We start from the raw sequence: 25122 nt of genomic DNA, 5'->3' as shown, positions 1-25122 counted from the left end.
TCAAATGAATAAATTAAAAAAATGTTAAAAAAAAAAAAAAAAGGAAAAGGCCAGCCAGATACCATATAAAGATGTTAAAAGTTGCCTGCCATCCATGCATTCAGAACTTCATCAGTTTTTTGGTCACTCAGATATTAAGTAGAAGACAATTCTGCTTCCAAGTAGGAGACAGTAGGTCACAGCAGACCAAAGCTCTCTCTGAAATAATGCTAGGCAGCAGGGAGAGGAGGGAGGTTTGCAAAATCATATTTTTGGAAAGACTATGGGAACTGATAAAAGTAACAAGAACTACTTGAACTAAAATTTCAGAAAGAGGAAAGTCCTTCTTTTATGAGCCAGAAATTGATGGCCATTTTATTCATTTTCTTTTTCTGGGGGGCATTTTGCCAACTGGGTTGGGGGAGAGGCTGAAAAATGAGAGTGAACATAGGCAGAAGGACTCTAAGAGAAAGAGAAATCGGGTTTTTGGTGGTCACACAGGGCTGGAATGAAGGACAAGAAGTGCTTAAAACACATGGCCAGGGGGCGCCTGGGTGGCTCAGTTAACGTTAAGCCTTTGCCTTTGGCTCAGGTCACGATCCCAGGGTCCTGGAATGGAGCCCACATCGGGCTCCCTGCTCAGCGGGGAGCCTGCTTCTCCCTCTCCCACTCCCCCTTGCTTGTGTTCCCTCTCTCACTGTTGTCTCGCTCTGTCAAAAAAATAAAATCTTTAAAAATAAATAAATAAATAATAAACAAAAACAAATCCACAGATGACCCAGATATTCAAGTTAGATGACAAGGGCTTTAAAATGACAATGATTAGTATGTTAAAAAAACAAAAACAAAAAACAGAGGAAAAGATGGGCAGAATTAATTTTTTAAAATAAAATTTAACAAAAACTTGAATCTGTTTTAAAAAGTATAAACCTGAAATACAATATCTAGAACTGGGGACTCACTGGGTATATTTAACAGCACATTTGGAACAGCATCAAACAGGATTAGTGAACTCAAATTCAGGTCAATAGAAAATGTTCAAACTGAAGCACGGAAAACGGAAAAAAAAAAAAGGACAGGATGAACAGAGATGAGTAGGACATAATTATAAAAGGTCTAACATAGAAACGGAGATGAGAAAGAGAGAACAGGATTTAAAAGCAATAATGGCTAAGAATTTTCCAAAACTGATAAACTACACACGGATTTAAGAAGCTCAGTGTACCATTGGCGCCTCGGTGGCTCAGTTGATTAAGCGTCTGCCTTAGGCTCAGGTCATGATCCCCAGGTCCTGGGACTGAGCCCGCATGCAGCTTCCTTGGGGAGCCTGCTTCTCCCTCTCCCTCTGCCCGCCCGCCCCCGCTCATTTTCTCTCTCTCTCTCAAATAAATAAATAAAAAAAAAAAAGAGCTCAGTGAAACAAAAGCAGGATAAATGCAAAGAAAACCAGATTTAGGCACACCATAATAAAATGTTGAAAACAAAGACAGAGAAAATCTTAAAAGAAGCCAGAAGAAAAAAAGACATTACCTTAAAATACCAGTAATATTATTGAGAGCTGACTTGTCAAAAGGAATTAAGGAAGCCAATATATATACAAGGGATTATTATTCAGCCATAAAAGAAAATCCTGCTGTTTGAGACACATGGATGAACACTGAGGGCATTATGTTAAGTGAAATTAAGTCAGACAGAGAAATACAAATACTGTATTATCTCACTTATTTATGGAATCTAAAAAAGCCAAAGTCATAGAAACAGTAGATTGACTGGTGGTTGCCCGGGGCTTAGGGCGGGGTCAAAGGGTACAAACTTCTAGTTATAAGATGAATAAATTCTGGGGATTAAATGTGTAGCATGGTGACTATAGTTAACAACAATGTACCATATACTTGAAAGTTGCTAAGAGAGTAGCTCTTAAATGTTCTCACTACCATAACATAAAAATGGTAATTATGAGAGATGAAGGATATATTAACTAGCCTTATTGTGATAATCATTTTCCAATATATATGCCTATCAAATTATTGCATTGTACAGCCTAAACTTATATGTAATTTCAAGTTCTATGTCAATTTTATCTCAATAAAGCTAGAAAAAAAAGAGAAATTAAGGAAGACAAAAAACAATGAAATCATTTTGGAATACTGAAAGCAGCCCCCCCCCAAGCAAAATAAGCCAACCCAGAATTTTATACCCCGCCAAAAAAAAAAAAAGCTTAAAAAAATAAAGATGTTTTCAGGCAAACAAATGCTGAAAGAAATTGTAGCCAGCAAACTTGCACTACAAAATTTATTGAAAGGAAGTTCTTTAGGCTGAAGGAAAACATCTAAGATAAAAATACATACTGCAGGAAGAAATAAAAATCACTGGAAAGGGAAATATATGATTAAATATAGAGTATTTCTGATACCTAAAAACATATAAAATTTAAATTTCAATATCAATAAAATAAAGTTTTATTGGAACACTATCACATTCATTTATTTATGATTGGTCTTGGCTGTTCTAACGCTGCAATGCAGAGTTAACTAGCTGCAACAGAGACTATGTGGTGCCCTCATCACTTCATACTGCTGCATCACGGTGCTCTACAAATTGCAGCACCGAGTGTCACACATACCGCTGTACGTGACATTTTATTTATGAGTGCATAACCCATCCTGTCAAAACAAGAAAGTGAACTTCAAATGCCACACATCAAAGCACAGAGGAGTGTTTTGTCATCAAATTAGATGGCAAGGCATTGTCTTTATTATGTAATCACAATACCTATGCAAAAAGAGTACAACATATATAGACACTACCAGATTATACTCATCACAGTAGTTCCCAACTCACAGGAAAGCAACAGTCAGAAAAATTAGAAAATTTTAAATTGAATTATCTCATCATAATTTCTTGATAAAATAAAAAAATGAAACTGTGACCAAACTAGGTGTGTGAGTAGCCCATTTGTCAGCCTAGCAAGGAAAGCCATTTACTGATGGTGAGTTAATTAAAGAGTGTTTGATTATAGCAGTCAAAGAAATGTGTCCAAAGAAAACAAACCTGTCTAAGATTATTAGCCTTTCAAAGAGAACAGTTGTTCAAGCAAGTTAAGGATACTGGATCAATAGCAATAGTCAATTAAAAAACAAAGTAAATGATTTCTAATGGGTTTCCTTGACTACAGATGAGTCAACAGATGTTGCCAGTTACGGATCAGTTGTTTATTTGAGCAGTCAATACAGAGTTTGAGTGACTGAAGAATTAGCCTCTATGAATGTCTATGTGAAACAACTATAATTAAGAATATTTTCAAATTTAAAACATTAATTCAGTACAACCTGAAGTGGAATCTAAGAAACGTTAAAAGTGATGGTGGTAAAATATGCATGGTACAGAAAAAGGCTCAGTGAGACAACTTAAAACTTGTGAAAATGTATAATGTTTAAGGTATTTCAAGCCTATGGTTATCCACTGTATTACTCAGGTACTCTGGGGAAAATATCTGAATCCATTATGTCTTATAGACCCGTAGTGCCAAAAGATAAATTTCATTTGCTTTTGTGGATTTAACCATTATTGGTTTTGTACGGATTTAACCATATACCAAAATAGAAGCTGAATATCCTGACTTGCCCCACCACTCAGCAGTTTGATGGCTTGGCAATTGATTACGTTTTATTGCCATTTTTTTGAGCCCAGGAACGAGCTTAAACATTTTCTAAAGGAAAAAAAATCAGCCTCACCACTACTATAGAACAATGAACAGCTTTGGAAATTTAGCTTTTGCTGAAACCTTGATGTTTCTTGGTGAACTTAAAATTAGCAAGATACTGCTCATATGTGAAACATACTGCAGGTAAAGCCTAAAATATCTGATGACAGCTAAAGCTATTGGAATCCTATGTAATGGTGAACTGCTTCATACAATTCCTGTTCAGTCAAAAGTTAAAACAAGAAGTAAGGTCTCTATTCTCACACAAATTTGCAATAGATATATTTTCTGAGCTCAAAGGACAGTTTCAGCAGTGTTTTTTGAACACAAAGCCAAGTAAAACAGAAAATTACATATTTTAAAATCCATTTAACTACGTAACTGAGGAGCTTCCACCTAACCCACAATTAGAAGTGATTAATCTGCACTATAATGACATGCTAAAAGACAAATATTGAGAATCTTACAGAATTTTATAAATGCTTTCCAAATAATTAATATCTCATTTAAAATCATATGCTCATGAAAAAAAATCTTCTGCTCACAGATTGATGTTTGTATTTGGCAGTACCAATCTATGTGAAGACATTTCAAAGAGAAAATCTCATTAGCGATCAACAGTAACAGATGAACACCTGCAAACAATTTTAATGATAACAAACAATAACTCTGACCCCAATTAAGCATTATCTAACCCCCCAAAATTAATGCCACTCTTCTCATTAGACCTGAATTATAAAAAATTATACTCAATTATTTACATTTTGAATTTTGTCAATAAGGTTTTTGTGGAAATTTGTTTTCTCTCATTATATAAGTATGTAATAACTTTGATTCCCCCCCCCCCTTTGGCCTGCAACGCCTAAAATCCTAAAATACCTGCTATCTGGCTTTTTACAGAAAAAGTATGTCAACCTCTGAACTATGTAGTTCCACTGAACTATGTAATTCCTTGTAGAACTAAAAATAAATGGAGGTTAAAATGTAGTATGTAATAGCAATATAATTAGAAGATACAGATAGTACAGATATAAGGAGGGAAGGGAAATAGCATATGCAAAATAACTTATGCAACTGTTTAGTAATCACACTGGTAACAGTAATATTAGTATTGCTATTCTGAGACTACAGTATAATGTGGGATAAAACAAATGAGTAATTAATAATGAGGACATTTTAATTCATTATCCCCTGTATCCTTGAAAACTGGAATATGTGGTATGGAGAAAACGGAGTTATGGATACAATACAGAAGCGATTAAGTTTAAAAACTCTGTGTGTGTGTGTGCGCGCGCAGATACAAATATGTACATACATCACTCCTAACTCTGTCCTAGGCAAAATGGTAACTCACAGCAATGAGCATACCCAATGCCCAGATGACATTCTCAGGTATCATTTTCCACTAAAACCAGGGTTGAGGTGGTTACAAATCTGAAGCAGGGAATGTAAAAGATAAGCCTGTAACACTTGGTCATACCAAATAGCAAGGTTTCTATAAAGACTACCTGGAGGGTGCCTGAGTGGCTGAGTCCGTTGAGCGTCTGCCTTTGGCTCAGGTCATGATCCCAGAATCCCAGGATCAAGTTCCACATTGGGATCTCTGCTCGGTGGGGTATCTGCTTGTCTTTCGCCCTCTGCCACTCCCCCCACTCTTGCTAGTGTGTGCATGCATGCACGTTCTCTCTCTCAAATAAATAGAATCTTTAAAAAATATATAAAATATATGAAAGATAAAAAATAAGTAAAAGTGGAGACGCCTGGGTGGCTCAGTCGTTTAAGTGCCTTCAGCTCAGGTCATGATCCCAGGGTCCTGGGATCGAGTCCCATGTCAGGCTTCATGCTCAGTGGGGAGCCTGCTTCTCCCTCTGCCTGCCACCTCCCCTGCTTGTGCTCTATCTCACTCTCTGTGACAAATAAATAAACAAAATCTAAAAAAAAAAAAACACCTCTCTATAAAAATGTGTGTATTTTCTGCTTATTTTACAATATAAAATTAAATATGTAAAACAACAATACTATTGCCTTAAGAGGTTTATAAAACATGTGGAATTAAAACATGTAATATCAGTAGCACAAAGGGGAGGGGGACAGACTGAAGTTCAATTGTTATATGGTTCTTGCATTTTTTGAAAAGCACTAACTTACACTAAATTGTAATAAGTTAAGAATGCAGATTGAGAGGCACCTGGCTGGCTTAATCAGAAGAGTATGCGACTCTTGATGTCCAGGTGTTAAGTTTGAGTCCCATTTCAGGTGTAGAAATTACTTAAATAAATAAATACACTTTAAAAAAAGGGGGGGGTGCCTGGGTGGCTCAATTGGTTAAGCGTCTACCTTCGGCTCGGTCATGATCCCAGAGTCCTGGGATCGAGCCCAGCACTGGGCTCCCTGTTCTCCCTCTGGCTGCTGCTCGCCCCGCTGTGCATGCTCTCTCTCTATCAAATAAATAAATAAAATCTTTAAAAAAAATGTAGATTGAAATATTGAGGGCAGTAGTTCTCACCCAAGGGCAATTTTACACCTCAGGGGACATCTGGCAATGCCTGAAGACATTATTGCTTGTCACAACAGAGGGAGAGACAGTTGTTCCAGGTGCCTAGTGGGTCGTAGCCAGGGATGCTGCTAAACATCCTACAACACACGGGACAGCTCCCTACCCGACAACAAAAAATTACTGGCCTCAAATGTCAATAGTGTTAAAGTTAAATACTCTAAACTGCTTTAGAGTAACCACTAAAAAAGAATTGTAAGAATGTATAACAACAGGGGCGCCTGGGTGGCTCAGTCGTTAAGCGTCTGCCTTCGGCTCAGGTCATGATGCCAGGGTCCTGGGATCGAGCCCCGCATCAGGCTCCCTGCTCAGCGGGAAGCCTGCTTCTCCCTCTCCTACTCCCCCTGCTTGTGTTCCCTCTCTAGCTGTGTCTCTCTCTGTCAAATAAATAAATTAAAAATCTTAAAAAAAAAAAATGGAACAATTTCACTTATATGAAGTTGAAAAACAGGCAAAACTCAATTATGGTGATATAAGTCATTAGAATAACTAGTGGTTATAAGCTTTTTTTTTTTAAAGTAATAAGCTGTACGTCCAGTGTGGGCCTTGAACTGATGACCCTGAGATCAAGAGCTGCATGCCCTACCAACTGAGCCAGCCAGGTGCCCCTAATTGGTGTTTAATAGGGAGTGAGTGTATGGACTTGGAAGTGGTACATGGGTGCCTTTTGGAGCACTAAAAATGTTCTCTCTTGTTCTGGGAAGTGAATACATGAGTCTATAGTAAAAATTCATTAAGCTGTACACTTAAAGATACATACACTTTATTGTATACATGATATACCTCAATTGAAAAAAAAAACCAAAAAACTACTGAGCAGATAACCAAATGACCAGACTTGAGGTAAAGTATTTAACATGAATCACTCTTACCAAAAACAAATAACAACCTGGAAGAAACAGTCTATGAGGGAAAAGGAAGCTTAAAACAAACAAACAGGGGTGCCTGGGTGGCTCAGTCGGTTGGGAGTCTGCCTTCAGCTCAGGTCATGATCTCGGGCTCGGCTCCTGGGATCGGGCTCCTGGGATCAGGCCCCGTGTTGGGCTCCCTGCTCGGCAGGGAGCCTGCTTCTCCCTCTGCCTCTCCCCACTGCTCGTGCTTTCTCTCTCTCTCTCTCTTAAAATAAACAAACAAGAAAACCCCAAAAAGAAACAAACCTGTATCTAAATATATATAATGTCTTCAGCAAGTTCACAGAAGATAATGCAACCATACCTCAAAAACAACGTTATTTTAGGGGCGCCTGGGTGGCTCAGTCATTAAGCGTCTGCCTTCAGCTCAGGTCGTGATCCCAGAGTCCTGGGATCGAGCCCCGCATCAGGCTCCCTGCTCAGCGGGAAGCCTGCTTCTCCCTCTCCCACTCCCCCTGCTTGTGTTCCCTCTCTCGCTGTTTCTGTCAAATAAATAAATAAAATCTTTAAAAAACAAAACAAAAAAAAATGTTATTTTAAAAAATCAGATATCAAGATAGAACTCTTTGAAATTAAATAAAACAGCAGTGCGGCTCCTGGGTGGCTCAGCTGGTTAAGCAGCTGCCTTTGGCTCAGGTCATGATCCCAGGGTTCTGGGATCGAGCCACATATCGTGCTCTCTGCTCAGTGGGGAGCCTGCTTCTACTCTTCCCCTACTTGCCCCTCTGCCTACTTGTGCTATCAAATTTAAAAAAACCTTAAAAAAAAATTAGGGGTGCCTGGGTGGCTCAGTTGTTACGCGTCTGTCTTCAGCTCAGGTCCTGATCCCGGGGTCCTGGGATCGAGCCCCACATCAGGCTCCCTGTTTGGCAGGAAGCCTGCTTCTCCCTCTCCCACTCCCCCTGCTTGTGTTCCCTCTCTCGCTGTGTCTCTTTCTGTCAAATAATAAAATTAAAAAAAAAAAAAATTAAACCACACACTTAAAATCAGTATACTAAAATATGCTACATAAAACAAAAATGAAAAACTCCATAGAAGGGATGAAAGATAAAAGTGCACTAATTATTTTTAAGATTTTATTTGTTTAATCTCTACACCCAACGTGGGGCTCAAACTTACAACCATGAGATCAAGAGTCTCACCCTCTACTGACTGAGCCAGCCAGGCACCCCAGGTGAGGTAATTATTTATTTAAAACAATAAAAACATGGGGTGCCTGGCTGGCTCAGTTGGTAGAGCATGTGACACAATCTTGGGGTAGTAAGTTGGGAGCAGAGATTACTTAAAAAAATAAAAATAAAAGATAATTAAAAAAAATAAAAAAATAGTGAGCTCAATCCCAACTTTTACCAAGCAACATTCTTTTTAATTACATATGAAACGTTTTTCCTCTTAAGATTCTTAAAAATTAAACGTGGCTAAGTAGAACACCTGAAGCTTATTGCTAACTTAAAGACAGGAAACTGAAGTATAAGGAATTAATGACTTTCTTACTCACTGGAATTCTTTTGCAACATTTGACAAAACGAAAGTTGAACAAAAAGCCCATTGCAATACATGGCCCTCCTGAACATTTAACATTTATGACTAGAAGGTTAGAAGCCACGAACTCCACCTGCCCTCCCTAATAAATATGAAAATGTGGGATTAAAAGGTTCATGTAGGGCACCTGGGTGGCTCAGTTGGTTAAGCGACTGCCTTCGGCTCAGGTCATGATCCTGGAGTCCCAGGATCGAGTCCCACATCGGGCTCCCTGCTCAGCGGGGAGTCTGCTTCTCCCTCTGACCCTCCTCCCTCTCATGCTCTCTGTCTCTCATTCTCTCTCTCTCAAATAAATAAATAAAATCTTTAAAAAAAAATAAATAAAATAAAAATAAAAGGTTCATGTATACAAATACTGAATACTGGGCCACAACACTGCTTTTCAGGCTATTGGTAATCCTTTAGTAAGAAGACAAGGGACAGACCCATAGCTGCTTTTGTTTCCTACCAAGTAATGTGTCGGTGGGTAGCAAATACTTGTTGGATTGCTAGAGATTGTCTTTACTGCAGAGGCCAAGGATTAAGACCTATGGAAAGAGACCTATTTTTCTGGGGCCCCTATTTCCTGTTATATAATTTAAAAACTCGAGAATTTATGTAAAATGCTTGCTGTATGCCCAATCTTTAGATTAAACATCTATAGCATCTAAAAATAATAATAATAGAAATAAATAAAAACACAAAGAAACTGAAAATCAGAGTAAAAGACATTTTAAATTAGAGATTAATCCAGGCAACCCAACATCCAGGTAACAGGCACTTCCAAAAGAGAACAGCAAAAATTTATAGGAGAAAATAGCACTAAAATAATTCAAGAAAATTCCCCAATGCTGAAGAACATGAGTTTTCAGATTAAAAGTACCCACAGCAATATGAAATTTCAGAGTAGTAGGGATACAAAGAAGATCCTGCGTATTTCCAAAAGAATATAGTTCATGTATAATGGACGGGACTGAGAATGGTTCTGAATTTCAAACAGCCCTTTTGGAACCAAGAAGACAATAGAGCAATAGGCTCAAAATTCTAAAGCTCCATGATTTCCAACCTAGAATTTTATACACTGCCAAGAAATTCAAGTGTAAAGGTACAACAAGAACTCAAAAATTCACCTGCTACGCACACCTCCTCAAAAACATCTACTGAAGGATAAGATATACCAAAACAAAAGAATGAACCAAAACACAGAGAATAAGGTAAACAGCCAATCCAACACAGGTAGGAGCATGAAAGACTCAGGATGATGGTGAAGGGAGTGAACTCAGATAACAGTTGTAAACTAGATAAAGAAAGCAACCATGCAGAATAAAATTCAGAATACTTCAGGAGACTGGTGAAAAGTAAAATGGTACAGCCACTTTGGAGAACAGTCTGGCAATTCCCCACAAGATTAAACAGTTAACTTATGATTTATCATTACACTCCTAGTTACACACCCAAGAGAAATGAAAAGTACATTCACACAAAATATGCACATATGTTCACAGAAGCATTATTCATAATAGCCAAAAAGTAGAAACAACCCAAATGTCCACCAACAGACAAACGGACAAACAAAATGTGGTATGTCCATATAATGGAATTTTATTCAGCAACATAGGTGAATTTTGAAAACATTATGCTCAGGGAAAGAAGTAAGTCACAACAGATCACCTACTATATACTGTATAATTCCACTTATATGAAATGTTCAGAACAGATAAATCTGTATAGACAAAAAGCAGACTAGTGATTGTTTAGGATTGAAGAGGCTGAGGGGAAACAGGGTGTGACTGCTAATGGTTAAGAGGTTTTCTTGGGAGGTGAAGAAAATCTGCTAAAATTGATTGTAGTAATTAATGGTTACACTACTCTAAATATAAAACAAACCACTGAATTAAACACTTTATTTTTATTTACTTTTTTTTTAAAGTAGGCTCCACACCCAGCATGGAGCCCAATGCAGAGCTTGAACTCGCAACTCTGAGATCAAGAACTGAACTGAGATCAAGAGTTGGACACCTAACCGACTGAGCCATCCAGGGAACCCTGAATTAAACATTTAATCTCTATTTTTTAATTTTATTTATTTATGTATGAGAGAGCGAGCGAGCATAGGCAGGGGAGGAATGGACGGAGAGAGAATCTCAAGCAGACTCCACACTGAGAGCCCAATGCAGGGCTGGATCCCACACCCCGAGATCATCATCTGAGCCAAAACAAGCGTCAGACACTTAACTGACTGAGCCACCCAGGCGTCCCTAAATTAAACACTTTAAATGGGAGAATTACCTGGAATGTAAATTATATCTCAATAAAACTGATACAAAAAAATTACTGGAATTAGTAATAACCACACAGAAAAGTAAGCAGAAAAAGGTAACTAAATGGAAAACAAAATATTATGTGGAAAATAAAAAGCAATATTTTACTACATCTTAAGATTGTAAGCAGTGAAGATCTATAATTATGATATAACTGTAGGGAGACTGGAGGAATATATGTGCATGTATGTCAGAGGGAAAGAGAAGGCAGTGGAGGAATTTAAAAAGAAGTCCTTATCTCCCATGGTGGGCAATCATAGATAATGAATAAAATTTAAAAATAAAAAAGTAGTGAAAGAAGCACAATATTAAGGAGGTAAGTACCAAAATAATTAGCTATAAGAATTAGATGTTCTTTCTCGTGGAGAGGTGGAAATGGAGAGGGGCTCTCTGGGGAACTATTCTATGGAATAACTTTTCTTAAGAGATTTATTTACTTAAAAGGCTTATTGATTAATTTGAGAGAGAGAGAGAGAGAGAGAGAGAGTGGGGGGGGGGGGGAATCCTCAAGCAGACTCCCAGCTTGGGGAGAAATGGGGAGTGACTGCTAATGGGTATGGGATTTTTTTGGGTGAAGAAAATGTTCTAAAATTGTCACGATGGTTGTAAAACTGTGAATATACTAAAAAACACTGAACTGTATATTTAAGTGAATTATATGGCATGTGAATCATATCTCAATAAAGCTGTTATTTAAAAAAAAAAAAAGAAGAAGAAGAGGAGGGGTGCCTTGGTTGCTCAGTTGGCTAAATGTCCAACTCTTGATTTTGGCTCAGGTCATGATATCAGAGTTGTGAGACGGAGCCCTGCATCAGGTTCCGCAATGAGTATGGAGCCTGCTTAAGATTCTCTCTCCCTCTACTCTCTGGCCTTCCCTCCCCCTCCCAAAAAGAAAAGAAAAAAGGAAAGAAAAGAAAAATTATCAATTAAGAAAGTCTTAAGAGGCATATCAACAAGATGCAATTGTGGATTTTATTTTGGATCCTGATTCAAATTAACTTAGAGGTTTATCTATGAGACAACTGGGACAATCTGAATATTAGATAATATTAAGGAATTTTCTTTAATTTGAGTATATTTGACAATGTTACCTTAGCTTCAGGTATAGGAATTACTGTTTATTAAGTGTAAGAATAATGCAGTGTGGGGGTGCCTGAGTGGCTCACTCATTAATTGTCTGCCTTCGGCTCAGGTCATGATCCCAGGGTCCTGGGATTGAACCCTACATTGGGGGAAGCCTCCTTCTCCCTCTCCCGCTCCCCCTGCTTGTGATCCCTCTCTCGCTGTGTCTGTATCTGCCAAATAAATAAAATCCTTAAAAAAAAAAAAAAAAAAAAAGAATAATGCAGTGTGCCTTGGTGGCTCAGTCAGTTAAGCGTCTGACTCGAAGCTCAGGGCTTGATCTCAGGGTCGTGAGTTCAAGCCCCACACTGGGCTCCATGCTGGGTTGTGTAGCCTATTAAAAATAATAATAATAATGCAATTATATATATATATAAAGATTTTATTTATTTATTTGACAGAGAAAAAGCACAAGTTGGCAGAGAGGTAGGCAGAGAGAGAGGGAGAACCAGGCTCTCCTCTGAGCAGGGAGTCGGACGCGGGGCTCGATCCCAGGACCCAGGGATCATGACCTGAGCCGAAGGCAGCCGCTTAACCGACTGAGCCAGCCAGGCACCCCCAATTATATTTTTAAAAAGAGTTCTTATCTTTTGGGGACACCAGTATTTAGGGATGAAAGGACAGGGTGTCTGGCTTTACCTTAAAACAATCTAATTAGGAAGAGTATAGGTTACAGGGGTGAACCTGAGCAGTTTTCAGGAAGTCATTCACAGTGAATTGGGTTTTAAAATATAAGCTGGAGTTCCCCAGACTAAAGAGAGCAGGAGAAAAGTTGAAAAGGGCATTCCAGGCAGGTAACAAGTTAGGCAATGGCACTGTGAAAAATTACCTATGGGGCAAGAACTGGAAATACAGTTGGAAAAGTAAGCAAGAACCAGATCATGAAGGGCCTTATATGCCACACAAAGAAATTTTTACCTAGTTTTGTGAAAGATGAACAGATAGCTTCTTTCTTTCCTTTTTTTTTTTTTTTTCTTTAGTGGAGACAAGTCAGATTAGAGCTTTAGAAATGTTACTCTGGTAGCATCACTGACTGGAGGGGTATAAGACAGTAAAGAGGCTACTGTCACAGTCCAAGTGAGTGACAACTGAGTATAAACTTACATGGTAGCAATAGGAATGAAGAGGAGGGGCTAAATAGCAGAGACATGAGGTACTAAAATTAATTGGATATGTGGAAAGAGGAAGCAGAAATCATCTTATTTCCAGCTTCTAGGCTTGTGTGACTGGGTAGACACTGTCCAATATCCAGGAGAGTGAATATAGAAGAGGCTTATGAAAAAAGGTAGAGCCCAGTTTAGTGTTTAAATCTTTAGCATAAATAGGACATACTTTAAAAAAGGCCAGACTAGTAGAAATGTCTAATAGGCCTCATTACAGATGTACACTTCAAGACATATTTGGTAGCTCAAACAATAACCCAGGGGAGCTTGTTTATAATAATTTACACAGAAATTTAACCTACTTTAAAAGTTCCCTCCCTACTCTACCTTGTTAATAATTAATTCACTCAAGGTATATATGTAAACAGTATAGGCAAGATGTAGTTAATATTTTATTTAGGACACTTTATATATATGGGGTGGGAGAAAAAATATATGCACATTTGGCTATACTTCACCAAAATTATTCTTTAACAAAATATATGCACACAGAATATTATCAAAGCAAAAATACAGCTTTAAAAATGTGCTTTTCTAATTATTCTGATTTTCTAATGTATCAAGAACCTCATTAAAATATTCATAACATTTACAGTCACTACTTTAAAATCCTCCACTTTATAAGAAATTCTAAAACAGGGAAACTGAGGGTTTCAGAGGGGAGGGGGGTGGGGTAACAGGGTGATGGGTATTAAAGAAGGCACATGTTGTGAGTACTGGGTGTTATATGCAACTAATGAATCACTGAACACTATTTCAAAAACTAATGATGTACTATACAGTGGCTAACTGAAAATAAAATAAAAAATAAAATAAAATGTATTTCTAGTTTTAAAAGATGTCTTCTGACATCCTGAAAAGCAGGCTAAAACAGAACTAGGTTACTTGTTTTGTTTTATCTCATTAAATTTTCCAAGTGGGTTATGGCATCTTTATCTCCATGGGACTATAGAGGTCCAGGTTGTTATGGTTGGCAGGTTTGGGTAATGCCTCTTACCATCACTGCTCTAAAATTCTTAACCTCTTCTAAATAACTTTCATAGTATTTATTTTTTTAAGATTTTATTTATTTATTTATTTGAGAGAGAGCGCAAGCAAGCGAGTGGCAGGCGGGCTGGCACACACACAAGCGGGGGGGGGCGGGTAGGGAGGGGGCACAGGTGCTTAAAGAGTGAGCCACCCAGGGGGGTGGGAGGATGGGTTAGCCTGGTGGTGGGTACTGAGGAGGGCACGTTCTGCATGGAGCACTGGGTGTTATGCACAAACAATGAATCATGGAACACTTCATCTAAAACTAATGATGTAATGTATGGGGATTAACATAAGAATAAAAAAAAAAAAAAAAAAGAGTGAGCCACCCAGATGCCCCAGCACCATTTTTAATTCAAGGAACCTCTCTGTACGTAACTTATTCTGTACTTTACCAATAAAAAATCTTCAGAAAAAAGTTACATAAAGTGGAGATTTAATTAAAAACTCAGGAAGTGGGGCGCCTGGGTGGCTCAGTCGTTAAGCGTCTGCCTTTGGCTCAGGTCATGGTCCCGGGGTCCTGGGATCGAGCCCCGCATCGGGCTCCCTGCTCAGTGGGAAGCCTGCTTCTCCCTCTCCCACTCCCCCTGTTTGTGTTCCCTCTCTCGCTGTGTCTCTCTCTGTCAGATAAATAAATAAAAATCTTTAAAAAATAAAAAAATTAAAACTCAGGAAGTGTTCTCATTTTAAAGCCCCCCCCCCTTTCATGATCCCAGGATCCTGAGATCGAGCCCCACATCGGGCTCCCTGCTCCGTGGGAAGCCGGCTTCTCCCTCTCCCACTCCCCCTGCTTGTGTTCCCTCTCTCGCTGTCTCTCTCTCTGTTGAAAAATAAATAAAATCTTTAAAAAAAAAAAAAAAGAAAACAGGCAAAATAGGGGCGCCTGCTTCTCCCTCTCCCACTCCCCCTACTTGCGTTCCCCCCCTCACTGTGTCTCTGTCAAATAAATAAACAAAATCTTAAAAAAAAAAAAAAAAGAGTGAAACTTGCTGTGTGACTGATACAATATAAAAAAAAGCCCCCCCCTTTTAAAAAAAGATTTATTTTTTTAATTTTATTGTTATGTTAATCACCATACATTACATCATTAGTTTTTGATGTAGTGTTCCATGATTCATTGTGTATAACACACAGTGCTCCATTCAATACATGCCCTCTTTAATACCCATCACTAGGCTAACCCATCCCCCCATGCCCCTCTCCTCTAGAACCCTCAGTTTGTTTCTCAGAGTCCACAGTCTCTCATGGTAAGATTTATTTATTTTAGAGAGAGCACGAGCCAGGAGAGGGGCAGAGAGAGGAGACAAGCAGACTACCTGAGTGTGGAGCCCGACGCAGGGTTGATTCCAGGACCCTGAGATCATGACCCGAGCCAAAACCAAGAGTTGGACACTCAACCAGGTGTCCCTAAAGCCCTTTTAACACAAGATTCTTTATTTTTTTTTTTAAGATTTTATTTATTTATTTGACAGAGAGAGAATGAGAGAGAGAGCACATGAGAGGGGGGAGGGTCAGAGGGAGAAGCAGACTCCCTGCCGAGCAGGGAGCCCAATGCGGGACTCGATCCAGGGACTCCAGGATCATGACCTGAGCCAAAGGCAGTCGCTTAACCAACTGAGCCACCCAGGCGCCCCTAACACAAGATTCTTTAAATCTTAAATCTAAATTCTACATAATTTCCTTATCTTCAATAAGACATTTCACTCTTTGTCTAGCAAATTTTGTCATTCTTATTCAGAATAAATGTTGAAATATGATTAACAAATTCCAAAAAACTCAGGGAACCTTGAGAACAGTTATACTTTTTTTTTTTTTAAACATTAGCACAAAGTTTTTCCACAGGGCTTAGTCCTTAACAGCTTGAATACATCATTATTCCTGTTTATCCAATGGGGGAAAAAGCAGCTGGGTGATTAAGATCAAGATGGGCCTTAAGTAAGAAGTGTTTTTTTTCTGTGTTTTTTTTTTCCTAATCCAACTACCAGAATTCAAATGAGCTTTGCCCCCTTCAGAGCAAATACCTCAGAAGGCTGGCTATACCCCCACTCGAACAGTGCTACACCCACGTTGCTCAAAACAATTCAGAATTCTTTTTTTTGAGAACTGCCTTCAGAGCCTATTGTACAACTTCTTAATGTTCTTATTAGTGGCAAATCTTTCCTTCTTTAGTGTGGACTTTGTTTTGTTTCATTTAATATTCAAAACTGACTCTGATTCAACTCAGTAAATAAGGCAAAAAATAATAATCTGAGTAGTATTATTTTTTCAATCAAAAATGACCTGTGAATATAGGGACGCCTGGGTGGCACAGTCGGTTAAGTCTCTGGCTCTTGATTTCAGCTCAAGTCGTGATCTCAGGGTGGTGAGATAGAGTCAGGCTCCACACTCCGCAGAGAGTCTACTTAAGACTCCCTCTCCCTCTGCCTCTGTGTTATAAAAATAAATAAATCTTAAAAAAAAAAAAAAATGACATGTGAGGGATGCCTGGATGGCTCAGTCAGTTAAGTTAACCTGCCTTCGGCTCAGGTCATGATCCCCGGGTCCTGCGATCAAGTCCAGCATTGGGCTCCCTGCTCAGAGGGGAGCCTGCTTCTCCCTCTGCCTGCTGCTCCCCCTGCTTGTGTGCTCGCTTGCTCTCTCTCTGACAAATAAAATGTTTAAAAAATAAATAAATATAATTTAAAATGACGTGAAAATGAAGTACCACTACTTTTACCTGTGCCTCTGCCAACAATTTCAAAAGAAAATTTTCAAATTATATGAAGGATATTGTTTTGAATAACAAAACTTTTTTTGTCTTATTATATATATCGGGTATGATTATAAGTAAACTTAAAAATCTTCTTTCAGGGGTGCCTGGGTGGCTCAGTTGTTAGGCGTCTGCCTTCAGCTCGGGTCATGGTCCCGGGGTCCTGGGATCGAGCCCCGCATCGGGCTCCCTGCTCGGTGGGGAGCCCGCTTCTCCCTCTGCTGCTCCCCCTGCTTGTGTTCCCTCTCTCGCTGTGTCTCTCTGTCAAATAAATAAATAAAATCTTTAAAAAAAAAAAAAATCTTCTTTCAGGGATGCCTGGGTGGCTCAGTCAGTTAAGCATCTGCCTTCGGCTCAGGTCATGATCCCAGGGTCCTGGGATCAGGTCCCACATCAGCCTCCCTGCTCAGCAGGGAGTCTACTTCCCTCTGTCCCCCCCCCACCCACCGCCACTTGTGCTAGTTCTCTCTCTCTCACACAAAAATGAATAAAATCTTTTAAAAAAATCTTCCATCAAAAACTAATGATGTACTACTATACGTTGGCTAATTGAAAATTAAAAAAAAAAAAAAAACAAACCTTATTTCTACGGGCACCTGGATGGCTCAGTTAGGCATCTGACTTCAACTTGGTCTCAGGGTCCTGGGATTGAGCCCTGCTGTCTGGCTTCCCGCTCAAGACAGGAGTCTGCTTCTCCCTCTTCCTCTCCCTCTGTCCCTCCCCCGCTCATGCTCTCTCCCTCTCTCAAATAAATAAATGAAAGCTTCAGAAAAATCTTTCTTCTAAGTTAAGTTATTCTGTTTCTACAAAAGATTATTACATATTGCCCCAAGTGCTATAACTTTGCCAGTTCTTAATATTATCTTATAAATGGGACCATGGTTATCTTCAACAAGATAGTAATCGTTCAATACTTATAATCCGAATTACTATGTATGTTACTAGGTGAGCCACATAATCCAAATTATTCCATAGGATTTATCCCTCAAATTAAACATCAGCTGCCCATGCAGCAAATACAGCAAAACAGATAAATAATACATTATGAAATTTGGAAATCCAGACACAGAATAGATTAAAACTGTGGCACTGATCTAAAGATGCTATAATAGAGGCAAGGAATACCATTTAACAGACTCAGCTGAAAGAACAACAACAAAAAAAGCGTTAACTTTAAACTACTCAAGTTTCCTATGATGCTTAAATTTACTTGGAAAAGTATTAAGGCATTATTATTTTAAAAGCATAAACCAATACTGCATTAAGAAATTTACACCCCCCCATCATCCTCCCACTGTCATTTCTATGAAAGATGTATTCATTTCTAATTCCAAAACTAGTTTTCTGAGACTTCTATTTCTTAACACGAGCACCAACCCACTCCCTGCTTGAAGTACTGAGAAATTATTAAACCTATTTGCCAATTAAAAAGAAAAAAACTTTCTGCAATAGGATTTATCATTCTCTAAGTAGTCCAAAAACAAACAAAAAAATCCATTTTTTTTCCAGTGAATTTAAGCTATAAACTGAAGTCATCATAACAATCTCGACCCATAATTTGGAGGAATAGAGAACTACCCTTGTGGCCTTTAAACTTAAGTAAAATTTTATTTATTTTTATTTTATTTATTTGTCAGAGAGAGAGAGAGCGCACGAACAGGGGAGGGGGCAGAGGGAGAGGGAGAAGCAGGCTCCCCGCTGAGCAGAGAGCCCAACATAGGGCTCAATCCCGGGACCCTGGGATCATGACCTGAGCTGAAGGCAGACACTTAACTGACTGAGCCACCCAGGTGCCCCAAAAGAATTAGATCTTTTAAATATGACCTTTCAAGCAAGGTGGAGTTCTGTAGTCCTAAGCCCTGAATTTCTAACTCTTCCTCACTATTATTTCCCCATAACTGGATTAGCAGAGGTGGCCCAATTTGTTAGATGGCCTCCTTTATTTCACTTGTCTCCAACAGACAGGTTCTTCTGGAACCTTAAACTAGGATCAGTAATGCTAAGTTGCAAAGATGAAGTAGAAGGTTTTATCATGACAGATTGTAGTTATGTTGACAAATGCTCAAACTTTAAAGCTTTGGGGCGTGTGCTCTAGCACGTTCGCGCGCGCTCTCTCTCTCTCTCTCAAATAGATAAAATCTTAAAAAAAAAACTTTAAAGCTTTGATTTAAATTACCATTTACAATTGCGTACATAACACACCTCACATTTCTGTAAAGTCTGCTCAAAGATTTTAAAGATCATTCATAAAAGCTCTATGGTTACCAATGTCCTATACCTTCCCTTATCACAGCTATTCTTCATACAGTGCTCTGCCTATGATGAGTACTCCATAAATATTACTAACACAAATCTCGGAAAAACAGGAATCAACATGCTGCAAACAAAGTACTAACTAGGGCTTAAATCTTTCATTCAAAAAGAAACAATATTTTATCAAATTTAAGACACCGATGCTGGCATTCAAAAAAATTTCATTAGAAGATTTCAATGGAAGGTTCTCTCACAACTAGGTCTCAAGTGCCACCTGGTTGATGGAAATTTTAAAACACATCCCAATTTCCAGCAAGCTAAAAACTTAAAAAAAAAAAAAAGCATCTGGAATCAACTTAATAGGGTAAAAGAATATTCCATAGGGGCGCCTGGGTGGCTCAGTCATTAAGCGTCTGCCTTGAGCTCAGGTCATGATCTCAGGGTCCTGGGGTCGAGTCCCCAAAAGGCTCCCTCCTCCGCGGGAAGCCTGCTTCTCCCTCTCCCACTCCCCCTGCTGTGTTCCCTCTCTCACTGTCTTTCTCTGTCAAATAAATAAAGTCTTAAAAAAAAAAAAAGAATATTCTATAAACACTGAGGTGCTATACTTTTGCCATGGGGGGGGGCACAGTGGGGAACACTAAAACTGCATTTACAGTAGTGCCCCAAACCACTGGACATTAACTATGTTTCCATTTACAGTGTTGCCTTAGTTCACTCAGCACTCAAGACAAGTTCAGCTTCCAGAAAAGATTACAGCTAAAAGCTCTAAGAGGTATTCTCAAAGTGACTGAGGAAAAATTAAGAAATAAGATAGCTTTAATTGACAGAAAGAATCATTATACAATTGTTTAAAAAAAAAAAAAGCACTACTTTCATAATTTTAAAGTTAAGTTGCCTCTCCAAATCCTTTAAAACAGGAATTCTTAACCGTTGGTTAACCCTCTGAAGATGTATACAAACTAGTTTGTGTGCGCCAATGTTTTCCCAAAGAAAATTGTTTCTCAGAAGGATCCATATAGGGTACCTGGGTGGCTCAGTCGTTAAGCATCTGCCTTCAGCTCAGGTCATGATCCCAGAGTCCTGGGATCGAGTCCCACATCGGGCTCCCTGCTCGGCAGGAAGCCTGCTTCTCCCTCTCCCGTTTCCCCTGCTTGTGTTCCTGCTCTTGCTATCTCTCTCTCTGTCAAATAAATAAATAAAATCTTTAAAAAAAAGGATCCATATAACAAAAAGACTAAGAATCACTTTCTTAAAATAATTGTTTCAACTATATCTTAAGAATCAGAGTCACAAAATGGAGTATGCTATTGCCAGGCCCAAAGGTTAAGTTTGGTAGGGTTATGGTTGGTTTTTTTTGGGGGGGGGGGGGGGGGGGGGGGGGGAAAAAAGATTTATTTTTTTTAGAACAAATGAAAATAATACATCCATTATTTTTAAAAACTATTCGAGTTTCTTTTTTTTCAAGAGTTTCTTTAATATAAATCAAACTGTTAAGTCTGATAAAGAAGCTTCAATTAAGGAAAACTTAGTATATAACAAATACTTTTCTAAATTATCAGTTTGAAGTTTTCTAAAAATGTAAAAACCTTATTTCATTCTCACCAGATTACTGAATAAAATCAAAACTACGAAAAGTTAACTGCAATATTTTAAGTTTTCTGTATCATATGAACTGTTATGAACATCATGCAACATTTTTTTTTTTTAAGTAATCTCTCCACCCAACATGGGCCTCGAACTCACAACCCTAAGATCAAGCGTCACATGCTCTACCAACTACTGTGACAGCCAGGCACCCCTAGACACACTCACTTTCTGATCTCTAGACTCACTTGTCACCATGGTTTCAGATAAATAATGCAGGTGCTCCAAGGAATTCTATACCAAAGCACCATACTAAGTTATGATCACTAGCAGGAGTTGTTTGAAAAGACAGTGCTTTTTTTTTTTTTAAAGATTTTATTTATTTATTTGAGACAGAGAATGAGAGAGAGAGAGCACATGAGAGGGGAAAGGGTCAGAGGCAGAAGCAGGCTCCTGCCAAGCAGGGAGCCCGATGCGGGACTCGATCCAGGGACTCCAGGATCATGACCTGAGCCGAAGGCAGTCACTTAACCAACTGAGCCACCCAGGCGCCCAAAAGACAGTGCTTTTTAAATGAATGGGGTGGACTTATTAAGTCATCATTAACTGCTCACTTGATCGACAATTTATTCATCCAATAACATCATAAAATTCCAACTTGCCCCACAGTAGCAAAATTAAGTTCAGAGGCATTCCCTGTTCCAAGCCGTCTCCTACTTTGTGTTTTGTAATGATTGACCCCTAGAGGAAAAAGTAGAAGCAGCAAAGACGTTCACTCCCTAAGTCTAAGAGATCAAAAAACTGGACAAAAAGATTGTATAACATCCAGAAAAACAGGCACAAGAAACTACCTTTACCCATCATACATGCCACCCCGAAACCCGAGAGCTAAGAAACACCCAACTCGAGATATTTTTTTTTTGAGATATTTAAAAAACAAAAGATGAATCGAAAAAAATTTGTGAAATACAAGTCTTACCAGTCTCTACCACAACAGATGCCATAGTTAGACTAGAGCCAACTATTTCATGGTGAAAAAGATCAATAAGAAGCCTATTAATATGTAAAAGTAAAGGAGTAACATTATGAAAAATGTAAAGAATGACTGGCGGTCCCACTGCCTTCAGAAACTATTATGTAAAATAGAGAAAAGAATTTAACTTGAAAATAAATTATACTAAATGTTCAAGAACTATCATTTGATATGGGAGAATAGTGGTAGAAAAAGGTCTGTGCCAACTTTTAACTGCAGCTGTAGTGGAACACACTAAAAGCCTTGTTTTATGACAAAAGCAGTGAAATAAAAAACAATGGCTTTAGACTTATCACCAGTGTTAACTGCTCATGACCACAAATTTGCCTTTTTCCAACAAAAGACTTTTGGGATAAAAGGCCATATAAGGAATAAAACAAAATTGACAGAATTCTCACACAATACTAAACCATAAAACCTAAGAATTTTCATACATTTTTAAATGTCATAATTAAAGGCAGAAATATTGGGGTGCCTGGGCGGCTTAATTGGTTACGCATCTGCCTTTGGTCATGATCTCAGGGTCCTGGGACTGAGCCCTGCGCTGGTCTCCTGCTCAGCGGGGAGTCTGCTTCTCCCTCTCTCTTCCCCTCCCCACCGCTCGTGCTCGTGCTCACGCTCTCTCTCAAATAAATAAAATCTTTAAAAGATAAAATAAAGGTAAAAAGATTAAGAAATCTAACATATACAATGAAATTCAACCATTCTTTCTTAGTAGGACTAAAATTACAAAGCATTTAACTGAAATCAATGTATGCCACTGTAGAGAATCCTCTTCCCGTACTACCTATTTCAAACTGAGAGGATTCTCCAGTCCTTTTCCTGCTACTTAAGCAAAAATACTACAATTTGCAACCCATTATTTCCTTTCACATAGCTTTTTTTAAAACACTGAAGTGGAGATTATTCTAATTAGTACCCATTCACCTTGACTCTCAATTGTCCCAATGACATTTTATGGAAATTAAACTTTAAGTCACTAAAGTTAGCCAGTAGACACAGGAATACTTTCTCCAATTTGTCACTAATAACTTGTACGTTAATATCTGCATCTAAAAGGTATAGTGTATGGTGACCACAAGAGATTAAGCATATAGTTGGTAAGAGAACTGCTCTTACACAATATCCTAAAAATGTGCTTTTACTAGGCATTCACTGACTATCACAGGCATAAATATTAAACATCCCCCTGTCAATTCTTCACATTTTCTACAAAGTTGACCCAATTTCAAAGCTGACACTGAAGGTTCTACCTTTAGAAAGATAGAAAAACAAAACTGGGTAGTTCTAAAAGTGTACATCATAACTACATGACTAAGATACTCATTTAAAACTTATGCCAAGATAGCCCCTCCCTTCAAAACAAACTAAGATTGACTCACTGCTCTATTTTACTTACTTTTGGAAATAAAATTAAATGGATTCCCTTGCACTAATTTCCTGTCTCCGCCTCCACCATTTAAAACACTGCACCTTCAATCTATGATTCGTCCCTACAAAAATGGTAAAATAAAAACAAAAACAAACTCTCAATATCGCCAAATTATCTTAAAATTTAAAAAAAGAAATGGAGTAAAAAAAAGAAAACCACTGGATTCAAGAATGATATCACTGTTCAAAACCCTCTCACCTCAGATGATACTTTTCATCTGTAAGACCACCCCATTTGCTAGAGCTAACCTGAGTAAAACGTTTCACTCCTGTCTCCCTGAAGTGGGAAACTATCAATCTCCCTACATAACATGTTCCACTGTCTGCAGATATTTCTACATGTAGGGGGGGAAAAAGCCAGTAAAGTTGGTGGCAGGGTGAGGACAAAGGGCATTTTGAAATACCACTGAAGTAAACAGAGTGAGAACAGAAAGGGGGCTAAATTAGCGTTCCCTCAAGTGGAGAAAGGCAAGGAAACGCAGGCACCCTTGTTTACCACTCCTAGGGTCCTATTCACTACCGCCCACCGGAATGCGAAGTTGGAACCACCACCACGCAAAGAAGCCCATCAAATCCTCAAAAGTGTCAGGTCACTAGGCAGCCTCTGGAATGACAGGCTAATACCCTTCCCCCACCCTCACCCCCCAAAAAAGAAATATCCAATCCACTAAGTGCAGGTCACTCTGCCCTCTGGGGCAGTTCCAGCCGGCGCGGGGATGGTTCTGATGGGAAGACAAGAAAGGAAAGACCACCTTTCTTCCCACACACCCTCAGCTGGGGGAAACAAAACAAAGACAGCCCTCCTCCGCCGGTAGCCACTACCCTAGCCAGAAAGGCTTTCCTATTTCCCGGTGCAGTCTGGCCTCCAGCCCCCGCCCCCATGACAAAGAAAAGGCACTTGGTGAGCAAGGCCTTCCTGCTTCCACGGATGGGGGGAGGGGGCTGCCGAGGTGAGGAGCCCCCTCTACACACTCGCGCTCACACTCTTGGCCCCGCAAGCGGCGGGGAGCGGAGGCCTCCGCCTGGGGAAGCCTGGCCTGGGAGGGGGTAGGGGTACCTTGAAGTAGCCGCCTTCGTAGAGGGTGTTGGGGGGTCCGAAGATGGCAACCTCCCAGTTGTAGAGGTCGGACTCATCCACCAGGGTGATCCGGAAGCCCTCCACCGGCTCCTCCTGCAGGGATTTCAGCTCGAGCATCAGGGCTTTCTGCGAGCTGGTCATCTGCTGCTGGGCCATCGCGGCGGCGGCGGCGGCGCCGGGCCGGAGCCCCAGTCCTCTCGCACCGGCCGGGCCGGACGAGGCCCCTCCCCTCCGCTCGCCCTCCGCCGGGCCGCACCGGGCCTCTCTGTCTTCACACACCCGGCGGGCCGGACCAGGCCCCAGACGGCCCGTGGGCCAGCCCGGGTCCTCCTTCACACACGACGCGGGCCGGGCCGGGCCCTTTTCCTTACACTCGGGCCAGGTGGGGGGAGGGGCTGAGGGAGTTAGGGGAATTCGCTCCCGGTCCCGGGCCCCCCCCCCCCGGGGGGGGCCTCAACTTGACGGGGGGGGGGGGAGAGGGGGTGGAAGCGGAGGAGGGCGGCGAAGGGCCGGCGATGATGAGGGCAGGGGGCCGAGCCGGCCCGGGAGCGCCGCGCTCGCTCGCCCTCTCGTTCTCCTCAGGGGCTGCCGGGGCCGAAGGGCGCGCGGGGCGGGAGGGCGGGGGGCGTGCGGGGCGCGCGGGGGTCTCGCGGCGGCGGCGGCGGCGGCGGCTGCGCGGGGGGAGGGGCGA

The 25122-nt window shown here is 40.0% G+C and overlaps 1 protein-coding gene across 1 annotated transcript in view; it reads right to left on the bottom strand.

The window, feature by feature from the left end:
- Window positions 1–24901, bottom strand: part of UBE2R2 (ubiquitin conjugating enzyme E2 R2) — a 106708-nt gene extending 81807 nt beyond the window's left edge. Inside the window, exon 1 of the mRNA XM_021691136.2 lies at window positions 24411–24901. Coding sequence (XP_021546811.1) covers window positions 24411–24587 — 177 coding nt within the window. The 5' untranslated portion in view covers window positions 24588–24901. The remainder of the gene's footprint in view (window positions 1–24410) is intronic.
- Between the last annotated feature and the right edge of the window lie 221 nt (window positions 24902–25122).

This window comes from Neomonachus schauinslandi, chromosome 13, assembly GCF_002201575.2.
Source record: "Neomonachus schauinslandi chromosome 13, ASM220157v2, whole genome shotgun sequence".
Taxonomy (NCBI): domain Eukaryota; kingdom Metazoa; phylum Chordata; class Mammalia; order Carnivora; family Phocidae; genus Neomonachus; species Neomonachus schauinslandi.
Note: the sequence above shows the minus strand (reverse complement) of the source record. Positions and strands in the feature narration are given on the sequence as shown.